This window comes from Lepisosteus oculatus, chromosome 11 (assembly GCF_040954835.1).
Source record: "Lepisosteus oculatus isolate fLepOcu1 chromosome 11, fLepOcu1.hap2, whole genome shotgun sequence".
NCBI lineage: Eukaryota > Metazoa > Chordata > Actinopteri > Semionotiformes > Lepisosteidae > Lepisosteus > Lepisosteus oculatus.
The window spans coordinates 36,630,068-36,642,246 of record NC_090706.1 but is presented as its reverse complement, the minus strand read 5'-3'; the positions used below and the strand labels follow the sequence as shown (position 1 = coordinate 36,642,246).

The following is a 12,179-nucleotide window of genomic DNA, read 5'->3' as shown; positions in this document are numbered from 1 at the left end:
TAGGCGGTGTGGAATCTTTCACTGCAGTTCATAAGTGCAATGAACATAATTCCCCAACACTTTGCTAAAATGAGCTGCACTTTTGCCTGAACCGTTATTTTTTTTTCCTCATCAGTACACTAAAGCCAATCCAACAATTTCAAAGCTTTTACATTTCAGAGCACTTAGGAAAGCAAGGCCACTCCATGCCGGAAAATGCCCAGATGTTCTTTAGAGCTTCTTCATTGAACTTCACTAAATGCAAGCCTCAGACAGTGTGAATGCTTTTCTTTCAGTTATCACCTACATATAAGAACAGCCTAGAAAATGTAAAAAAAGTGAGAGCATGGCCATAAAATTACAAGATGTTACCTGTGTAGCCTGCGTTTAAGAAAGTACCTTAAAGATGCATACACTGATTACAAACATTACATATATAAATACAAAAGTAAAATAAGTGTGCAATTAAAATTAAAGTGGCTCAATACAGAATTTAAAATAAGATGCCCAATTTATTGGCTTTATCTCTTTTAAGAAGTATTTAAGTTTTAGAAGTATTTCATGTCTATAGATTTTCCATGCATTAAATTTGCCGATCTAAATTTGTCCACTATATTTCTGTTCAGCGTGTCAAGAAATAGAATCGCCAAAATAAAATTTCTCTGCCCTTCTCAGTTGGCACATCAGATTAAATCCACACAAAGCACCCGAGCTATGAATACCAGAAAAAAGTGCTGCTAAAATACACGGGTACTAAAAAATAAACACATTAGTTCCAGGTTTATCCAATTAGTTTTCCAACTGGGTCAGGGTTAAGGGGATCCTTCTGAGGAGTACTAGGTAAGACCTCCAAAACAGAGCTTAACATGCTTGAAGCAGCAACATGATCAATATATGTCACCACCAATTTGACACTGATGCAAGGTTTTCAAAATCATACTGCTTCAGAAAATCCTTTTTCTGACAAGTTGTAAAACCAATAATATAACCTTAAGCACAGTGTCTCCCCTTTGAATTGTCAACTCCAACTCTACACCAACACTACATCTGACTCAGTCTGATGTTTTTGGGCACCAAGCCTGTTGAAGGGGGAAGGATAAAGGCTTCAAACAGATAGCACTGCTTTAGCTAATGTCACAATATTAAAACAACCTAAGGAGAAAAAAGCAACTGCCTACTGGACTTTTGTGAAGTCTTGATTTCCTCACCTGGCAGGTAGACGCAATGCTTAAGATTTAAGCCTAGAAACACATCCACACAAAACCATTCACTATGCCTAAGTAAAAGTTAACTGACAATCAAATTACTGTATGATTTTCGGTGTCATTTAAAAAGCAGAAGAACAAAACCACGTTCTAAAGAACAGGCAAGATATTTCTGCTATAATTGAGTTAATTCAGGACAAAGTTAGTGCCACATTAGCCTTTAACACTCCATCCCAGTATGGTATCTAAAATCACACAAATAAGGGTTCATGGGGCCTGGTTATTGCATTTTAATTAGGTGGGTAAATGTGCTCCATCTGTTATGCTGTATCAGATTTCAGAAAAGCAATCTTATTTATCAATAAATGTCATCGTTGTTTACAAAAGGGCCGAGGTGATTTGTACTACTGAACCTTGATGAAGCTCCTCAGTTTACTGGAGCAAGGCAGTTCTTACAAAATCTCTCACCTGCATGAGATATCTGGATAAGACTTCACCATGGTAGCTAGGCTAGAAAAATAACATGGCATAAAGATCAAAGCATCTGCATGATCTAGTTTTCTGTGACTTTTAAACTTTTGTATTGTTACAGAGTTAGATGTACAGGACTTTTTTTCAAAAAGTTAAAAACCATAACTATAAACATGTAATAAATGTGGTCTTCAAAAGTAAGACCTAAAATAATAAATAGTGCACCTAGTGGAAAGCCTGAGCAGAAAAAATAATCATTGCAGAAATCTGAGAAACATATATAAAACTCTTCAAAAATGTTTTGTATTTTTTTACAGACATTAGAAATGTAAATCGGTAAAAACCTGTTGAAAAAGCCTCATACTTGTTTGCTGATGGTGGTAAAAACAGTTTCCTTTTCAAGCAACTGAGATAAAAAAACACCTTTTAAAAAACCCTTTATGAGGCACATTTATATTCTAGTTCCACAACTGCATTATAAATAGGTATTCTTTAAATAGAGATGCACTTACAATGATACACCACAGGGACTAGCAGCTCTCTCTACAGAAAAAACATACTTTAAATGAAGGCAAGAAGGAACAGAGTGATCTTTAAAAGAGAGGAGCTCCGGCATGGAAAATAATGACTACAACTTGCATTGGAACAGGGCATAAGACCCCCTCCAAGATCTCTGCATCTCAAACAGCAGGTGGCTATAAAATAAAAGTCTCAGAGCGGGGAAAGAAGACTGGGAAGAAGAGAAAAACACAGAAAAGGACCTACATTGCCCATGTACTCCGAGAGCAGATCCTGCAAGGCCTGTCGCACCGAATTACACTCTGCCACAATGCGCTCCCTTCGGTCATCACGTGTGCAGGACGAATCGGCCATTAGCGCCGCACCACTAATGATGCTCTCCAGCCTCTCTTCCAGGGAAGGCCTGAACCGCTCCTCACTGAAGTTCACAGGGTCCACAATGATTTGTTTCTAGGAGAGACAGAAGGGGAAAAAAAGAGGAAATAAATATCCAGAATACCTCATTTTCAAACTTAAAACTTCAGACCCCTGAATGCTAAGCAGCCACCCAAGAGACCTGATCATAGAAATTAAAATAATAATGAAAAGGCCTTACCATTTGCCTATGACATTATCTGGACACTTCGGACATGTAATATGAAAAATTAACTTACAATCATGTTAGAATAATGTATTGGTTTGGACCTGAAATCAGGCAGTTTATTTAAATGCCACAGGCTTCCTGAAAATACTAAAATTATACTTGAAAACAAATAGGAACACAGTAACATCCTGGCAACATTCTTCCACTAGAAAGGCAATGACCAGTTGAAAAAAATGAAAATGAAGGCATTTCCAGAATATCCCCTAAATGCTTGACCGGGTTCAGAACTGGTGATGAAGAAGGCCATGACATGGACAACATCGGTGCCATGATCAACCACCACAGGATGATAAGTCATGTTCTGCTGATGGGGACATTGTCAACTGGAATACAACCCCCCCAGCAAGAAAAAAAAAAGCTGTAAAATGAGGTGAAGGCCACTCGTTGGCACTAAGTGACAATCAGGATTAACCCTGCCTTCTAAGGGAACAAGTGCAGCTAAACCAAGAAGCTGGACTTGGACAGATGCACTGCAACCCACTTAAGATTACATGCTCCGTTTTCAGAGGGACATTTTTGATTAAACTTGCTGCTCATTTCCAAGGTTGAAATTTGCAGTCAGCTGATTGCTGCAAGGCTATCAAGATCCTGGACTATTTGGCTACCCCGCACTCCTTTGGAATTCCACGCTGACATTACCTGAGACATCATTGTTTATGAATCATGGCAAGGTGAGCTCCTGGTCACTGAAGCTCCAGCTAGACAATTGCTCAATGGCCCAAAAATTGCTTCTTTCAAAGCTCATGAAATCTCTCGTAGACATGATAGGCCAGGTTGTCTATAATCATGGCTGTCTAACATTTTTTATATGCAACACTAAGCATGCTTGGATATTATAAAGCCCCTGCTTTCATATACTTGGTTTGCATTATTCACCCAAGCTTTTCCATTTGTCTACTGCCTGTAGAAAATGATGTGGTAAACTTCAACAATGCACTACACATTTTGAATGAATTTATTAAAGTGAAAGTCATATGTGACTTTCAGACATGCTGATTAATTTAGGAAAGCTTTTGAACATTTTGAAAACCCTTTAAGGCTTTCAAAGGCATTACATTATTTGTAATGTTACAAATAAACCTTAAATTTATGGCCTGTATATGGATGCACCATGGATTAAAAGTTTTTTAAAATCCATCATGTAAGTTTGTCAATTGTTTATTATGAAACATTAAGGTCTAAAGGTTGTCTCCTTTCTGTATTAGTTTTAAGAGCACGCTCAGCTACGGAGCATTACTCATTTTATTAAAACAGTTTTGCTTTGACTCTAGCGGATTTATGTCCACTTCTGAATGCAATCAGGTATCTAGTGGGGATGGTCATATTCCGAGCACACACTCCAGTTTTAAATACTATGAAATTTTGTCTTTTAGACAAGGCATAGGTTTAATCTTTTGTCCATTTCTTAACCACCGTATTGTTCATGGAAAATTAAAGCAAGATGACCTCATGAATTCCCTTAGTGATGGTGCATTAACTTAAAACAAGTACAGAAGTACAGAATCTGTTGCCATGAAACCCTTTCTCTGGAACAGTATACTACCTTGAACTTTGGGTGTCAAGCTTTATTCATATACGCATTTGTTCAAGTGTTTATTTTGTTGGAGAACACAACAGGACTGTCTTGTTAATCCCTTAGTTACAGTTTGAAAAAGATGTACCGACATGGGAAGGCAAAGCCAGTCATACCACTACTTAAGCATGGTCGCCCACAAGCTTGCTGAAAAAGACCAAGAACTACCGCTTCCAAAGGCGTACCCCACATAATAAGTTAAATTTGGGATATCTTGTAATCTGGAGATACGAGCAGTTTTTCCATTTCAACTCAAGTTAAGATTAACTCTTGTGACCTTCACAAAGAAAATAAAACTTTTAGCTTGACCCTTTTCACCTCAGATAATAAGCACCATATATATATATATGGTGTATAACAGGCTTTTGGGACCCTCATGTCTCCCTCAGCTTTAGGTACACACCCCCAAAGGTGTATGTTCCTATTACACTGTACCTGATTATATTTAAAAAGTACTTTAAGATTTATTAATCCTACTGATTAACCTTTGTAACGTGTGCAGTTTAATTAAATCAGTGTGTACTTTATGAATTGCTGCGTTGGCCATGTTCTCCAAATCAAGGAACCTTAGCTAGGTTTCCCCCTTGAGCTACAATGCCCGTTTGCAAGGGACTGTGAGCTACTGACCTGAAAATGGCAAGAGAAAGTCAATTTCCTTTCATTCCACTATGAATGCCTCACATTACCCTATTCTGAGGATTAATCCCAGCTTTCCAAACCACTGCACCACTAGCCCCAAACCCAAAGCAAACGATTAAACACATGAAACCTATCCAGTAATAATAATTTCACAATAAAGTGAAAAAAATAATTATCCTCATGTACCACAATATATAGCAGAGGTTCTAATCATTTAATCTAATCACAGAGCAATTTCATGTTCATTATCTTTTTTTAAATTAACTGTTATATAACCACCTTTGGCAGTTTTTCAACTTCAAAAAGGTCTGTCTCAAACTGCCACTGTACAAACAAATGATTGTAAATACTGCATAAAAGTGACAAGGCTATGACATAAAATCTCAAAAGACTGGTAAGTATAAATTAACATTTCATACTCCTGCACTAGCAGTGCTTTGAATGACTTAAAATATGGCACCAAACTAAAACTGCTGTATAAACTGTTTATTTTAAATGGTACATACACTGACCCACACTCAAAGTGACACGGGGTTTTGTCATGCAGCTGTGAATCAAATAATAGGTTATTACAAAATTGGTACAAAAGGCAGTATGTCAAGGTGGTTCTATGGCATGGGTCTCCAACACAAGACCTGGACAGCCCTAGTCCTGCAAGTTTTAGGTAGTTCTTTAACTGCACATAATTTATAATAACCAAATTCTAAAGACTTTTACTGTTTCACTGTGATAAATTAAGCAGGTATTTTCAGTAATCCAGAGAGATTGCGACCAAAATCAAAACTCACTATCCGAATTACAGACTAGTGTTCACTACATGCTATTGCAACAATGGTTAAGTGACCCTTCCAGTGGAACGATTCTGAAGAGTGCAAAAAAACAAAAAGACCAATAGGGCATGTGAAGAATTACCACTTAGAAATCAGTAAAATAAATTTAAAATGCTGATTAAAATGCAGACAAACCTCCGGATGTTTCTCAATATAGCAGACTCCAGCAACACTGGACTATCAACCACAAGCTGAACACTACTGGTCTTCAAATCCTGCATTAACAGGTCCTTTCTACCTAGTTGTGATCCTTTCTACCTCATGTCAATTTAGAAACACCTGAAACTAAATCCAAGGTGGTAGGCCTACAAAGCAAATTGTCATAAAGCCTACATTCAGACAATTTGGAGTGAAGTTTTAAGTGTGGAACAGGAAACATTTAGACTAAAGCTCAAGTGAGTCAGTTCCTCGACTAGCGCTCGCTACTCCCACAGCGTAAACAACCTGGGAGAGCCATCTTTTTTTCCGTAGGAGGAAAAGAAACTAAAAACTCCCAACAAGTGTTTCTCCATTGACTCTCGACAGCAAAGCGCTGGACCTCCCAGAGGGAGAGTCAGAATGACTCTTCAAAAGGGTAACCAAGCCAGCCCCACAAAGGCCACACCAAGACCACCTCCCACATGAAAGGTTAGCTAACATCCTGTGACTCTAGATCAGTCTAGGGCTGCTGCTGCAAAGGACTGTGAAAAGAATTAAGAAAGTATATGCAATAGGCAGGTTCTCCTTTCTCTACATGATCTGCTCTAAAAACTAATATTGCCCAATGCTTACTTGACATCACTAATTTGTGCAGTACAAAATCAAAATAACACTTAAAATTATTCCACATGATATCCGGAATACTATTCCCAAAACAATTTCCAGTCTGAAAACAGTAGCAAGACACTATTCCAGTCTGCGAGATAGCAATTTTTCTTTTTGAAGGAAAGCTTTAACTTCTCGTAGCAGGTTAGCAGAAGACTGCAGTATGTACCTGGGAGAACTGCTTTGAGCAAGAAAGATATTTTCTGAACAATTTCAAAAAGCTCTAATGCTACCTTATCCTTGAAAAACATTCCACAATTCCGTTGTTAAAATTCTAGCTTATTAGCCTTATCTTCTTGCCTGACCTCCTTTGCTTACGCATCATGTTTCCATGGAAACAGGCTGATGACTCAGTCGCTTCTGCTTCAAGTTAGGCTCTGAAAAACAGGTGTCTGTGTCCTAATGTATCTACATGCGCACTAAAAACAATGCACAGAACCTTACAATTCACCATGCTACCTAAATACTAAGTCATATACTTGTTCTGTAAACATCAGGATCAGACAAATGCTTTCTACTCTTTTCTGAGGTAAGGAAAAGATGACAGCTTTTTAAGTAGGAGGAAATCAACATGTGTTTCATCTATAATGCTGTTAACATCACTTGACATAACTCCTTAAATCTTACAACAATCCTTAAGATCCTACAACATTCATTGCCAAGATTTATAGAAGCAATGCATCCCAAGTTTTACCCTTGGACATATTCAGAAAATGTTTCGGGTCCATGTTGCAGAGTCTTAAAAGCAGAAGATAGTGAATAAATCTCTTGAAGATTAAGTTTAAACAGATGAAGGGAATGCAAAGCAGACCCATCACATTTATAGCCCTTCTAAAGGTAACAACTTAGTTGATGTTTGAGAAGTAACTTGTCACTTTCTTTAGCCCCTTTATCAGAAAATCTCACTGTCATCTAACACCATGTGTTAGATAATGTGTTAGTTAACACCATGTGTTAGTTTATAATGCTGCAAGAGGCAAAGAAAAATGACTTCAGACTTAAAATAGGAAATGTAGAGCTTTCTGATACAAGTTTATTGAAGTTTTAATCTTAAAACTTCCTTTTTTTGTAAAGATATGCAATATCTATTTAAGAGTTTTAAAGTCAGTGGGTTATGATATAAGTTTAACAGATTTAGATAATTTTAAGAATAATGATTCTAATAAGTCACAACCATAGCCTTAAGTATACTTCCACTTTCCCTCTCACTCTAAACCCGTCCCCAGATGTCAACCCTTAAGCCCCTTTTAGAATTTAAGATCAGAAATGCACAGGTCAGCCTTACAATTAAAAATGCATCAAGAGCTACCCCTAGAGACAGGCAGAAGAACTACAGACTCCATGAAGACTACAGTTCTTTTTAAACTTAATGTCATGCTGACCTACAGTATGCACCTTGAATATATCTGCCTCACAAAGGAAATAGAGCAATGAGTACTTAACTATTTTCTTATGGGGATTATGAGCAAACACTCAGTTAAGATGAATGTTAATGGTGACTAGTTTTTCAGTGCAAAACCTGGCCTACTATAACCAGTTAAATCAGAAAGGCCTTGTTCCATTACACTAAAGAGAGCAAATTCAACAGCGACTGCACTCAGGTTTACTAGTCGCTGAACTCAAAAGGGACAATCTAGTATCCCAGAGCAAATTAACAAGACAACCTTTCCAGCGTGCTGCAAACTCCATGGATGAAGACCGGCAAAATTGGGGGGGGGGGGGGGGGGATATCAAGTACATACTTCAATTCCTTTTTGATACAAGAGATACTAAGTTAGCTGGAACGGAAAAGTTTTTTTAAAATCAAGACATCGTTAATTTTTAGGAGCCCAAATTCTAAAAACCTTTCAGACCACTCTCCACACAAAATAACTTGATGAACCCAAATGTAGTTCAGACTTTATATTACAGGCTTTCAAAAGAATAGATATTACATAAATATACAAACACAAGGGAAGCAGCAATACTCTATTGCCCTAACCACAAACCTTCTAAACATAGCTCCTAGCGGTTTTGGATAGGAAATCTGAGTAGTCATATTCAGAATCGCAGTGACTATTCCTTTGGAACTCTTATGAAACAAAACAGCCTGAAGACCATAAACTGTCCAAAAATATTGTCACAATGAATAACCAGACCTGCATAAAAGTTTCGGGTTTTAAGAACACCTACTTTTCTTCCACTAGACACAAAGATGTGGTGCAGAAAGTAAATGATTTTCAAGAATATCAACATACATAGAAGTAGCACATGGATTAGTTATCAAAGCATGTCACTCTGCTAGTATGTGAAATTATTAGATCCTTTCCATAAAACCAAAAATACCAAATGGATTAATTTTAGTATAAGCTCTCATTAGTATAAATGGTGAAGTTCAATATTAAATGGACTGAGGAATAAATGCATCTGAATTTCATTAAAGGCAGTAAGATAAACATTAGAGTAGGACTGACAGTGTAGGATTGCATACAAGTTCTGATTAATAAAGTATATGCATAAACATCTTTCAATCATGCCTGATCACTAACATGAAGAAAAATGCCATCCCCTTTCCCACACATACTTGCTCTTTATTTCATGTCTTTGACATTGTAATTGTAATGTATGCCTGACAGCGGTCAATCAAGTTCAATTGGTCCTCTTGTATCCAAGTGAAATGCTATAAGAGACATTACATTGTGAATCTATTAGGGGACCTTAATTTAAGTTAGTGCTGCCGATATTTTCCATTTAAAGCACAGAACACATTCACCTATTTTCAAGGACAGTCAAGAACACAAGGCTGTTAGTTGCGTACTGACAAAATACTAAACATAATACTTTGCAGGATATTACAAGCACCGTTTCAGGCTTGACTGGTGGTGAAACCTGCCAAGTTTTAATTCGATTGGTGCTCCAGTTCAAGACAGGAAGCTTGTTTTCAGAACAAAATGGCAAGTCAGCTTGTGCACAGGAAGCCTTTATCGTAACATGACAATTTAGCATTGTCACAAAAATTATATGTACCCACTTGGAGCTCAATCAAACAGATCTGATCAGAAACCATCTGTGATGCACACTGACAAGGGAAGAAAATGACAATCAGGAGGCCTTCTGTTTAAAGCAGGAATCCAATTTTGACATGCTGTCACTACAGGGATACCTACCAAGTTTAGATGTGCTCCAGAAAGCAGCCAAACAGTTTTTGAACAACACTTAGGAGGCATAGAGCACAATTCACCAAGCAGGTGATAACCCATTATGGGTCTAATATACTGTTGTAGCATGTGTAGAGCCGTCAGAAGCAGGTTTTAATGCAATGCAACCTGCCAAATTTAACTCCAATTGGAGCAATGGTGACTAGAAGCGAATTAGCTTGATGTTTGAGTAGTGCAAGTCCCTACAACAGACCTAGGGAACTGTATGGAAGAAAAAATAAAAAGAAATTGACTTGACAACACTACTTACATCAAAGTTATTGAGTGCGTACGCCAGCTCGCCTCCCCCTCCGGGCTGGCTCAGGGCCGAGTCTTCAGAGGCAGTGGCCTGAGCGGCGTTGGAGATCCCCGACACCGCTTGCTGGAGCTGCTTGTAGATGAGGTCCCGGTTGGCCTTGTACGCTGCCACATCAGGGTGCTGCAGGCAGGCCTGGGAGGCGGTATACAGCATGGGGATGTTCCGCTGAAGGACCCCACGGGCTGCTGCCATCTGGTCTTTGTGGTGAACGTCTTTGAGTTCCTGTCGGTGGGGGGTTGGGAGGAGAACGCGAGAATCCGATTCAGCCATTATATTTCATTATTGCCAAAGAGGAAATTCTCAACCAATAAACCATTCCAAAAACCATTCCAGTTCTACAATTCCCCATTAAAGAGTAGAAGTTTCAACTGCTTAAAACACTGCTACAGCTGAACTCCACTTCCTTGTTAATCAAAAAAAGGAGCACTTACTGCACATTGTTTTACAGCAGAATTCAGCCTCACAGTTCATTTTCACACTACCGGCATTAATGTCTGCAATGTTTGTTCATGTAAAACCTGCCATTTGCATTCATGTGCATTTGATAATCTTCCTGAACCACTTCAGTTTGAAATTATACTACATATACAACAAAAGCAAGATGCGTCCTCCAATTGTCTGCCCTATGTTCATCTGCACTATATCAACAGAAGAGGCCTGTGAGTTGACACTGTAAACTATATAAAATCAAGAAGTGCTTGATTAGGACTTTTGAGGTGAAAACGCACCATTGTTAGAATGTTAATTGTGACAGCTTTCACGGAAGGAATATGGCGGGTATGATAAGTCACTGTCTGAATGTCACCGATACATTTCAGAGAGAGCAGTCTCTATTATCATAATTCCGCTATTAGAATATGTCAGCATAATTTACAGCAGAACCAGACAGACATTTTAGAAAGGTTAGGCTCAGAGCACTACAGGTATCCTGACTGGTTTCAAATGCAGAAGTGAAGAACAACATTCACCAGGGTGACACATATAGTCAATTAAATTGCCTCAACACTGGGAAATGTTGAGAAATGGACATTCGTGGCACTCAAGCAGGTTTATAAAATTACTGTTAAATGTAACCAAGCAAACTGGAGTTCAGATTTCAGACCCGAAGTTTTAAAAGCACTCAAATTACTAAATATACTGGATCTCTAAAATCGAGAATTGAGCGGATCTGGACAACCAGTTGAAGACTTAAAAAAAACAGGCAACATCAACATTTTCAAGCTTGTATTTGCAGACAAAAAGGTCAAAGGCTGTGGGGTGTTTTTAAATGTGATTAGAAATGTGAAAAGGAATTACCAAGAAAGGCTTTCTGATGAAGAGCTGATGACCACAAAATGGATTGAGCTATTTATCTATGTAATTATTCAAAATGGTATAAAAAATCAATAACTGGTATGCAGATATCTATAAAAACTTCTTCTACAGAATAAAAAAAGCCTGCTCCATAAATGTAGAGCTTTTCACGATTCAAAAAACATGTACATGACCTGGTTGCTATCCCTGATTGGACATCAGTCACCACACAAGATATTGTAAGACTAAAATGATCTTTCACAGTTTACACTGTTAAAGTGTACCAATGAACACATCAAATCAATTAAGGTGAATTTGGAAAGTGATTGTACAGTTTAATGCATTGCCTATGAACACTGGGATATACTTGAAGTGATTGAAGGTCAAAATGTGTGTCCCAGTAGAGATCAAACAGTGAGCAGGCTTTTAAAAAAACTGTCAGTAAGTTGACAAAACTGTTCACCTCCAATACAACAGCCCTCAGTTTTATTGCTGTACACAAGAGAGGCTTTTTTAGGTTTTCAGCCTCCTCTGTCTGCACAAAAGAATTTCAATTCAAACATCAGGCTCCTGCACAGCCCCACCTTAGCACTGATGTACCGTACCTGTTGTCTTTTGGCTGCCATCATGTTCAGTTTATCGACTTCAGGTTTCAATGCCTTGTACTGTATCCCCAGCTCCTGTTCTGTGCCAGCATTGCGAACCTTCACGAGATTCTCCTCTACCTA

The 12,179-nt window shown here is 38.2% G+C and overlaps 1 protein-coding gene across 3 annotated transcripts in view; it reads right to left on the bottom strand.

Moving 5' to 3' along the window:
* The window catches only part of ctnna1 (catenin (cadherin-associated protein), alpha 1), a 104,263-nt gene that overhangs the window by 78,289 nt on the left and 13,795 nt on the right, over positions 1-12,179 (bottom strand). For all 3 annotated transcript variants that reach the window (XM_006631921.3, XM_015349865.2, XM_015349864.2), the window contains 3 exons: positions 12,057-12,176; positions 10,111-10,380; positions 2,421-2,624 (listed from right to left, as the gene is read on the bottom strand). In XM_006631921.3, coding sequence (XP_006631984.1) covers positions 2,421-2,624; positions 10,111-10,380; positions 12,057-12,176 — 594 coding nt within the window. The remainder of the gene's footprint in view (positions 1-2,420; positions 2,625-10,110; positions 10,381-12,056; positions 12,177-12,179) is intronic.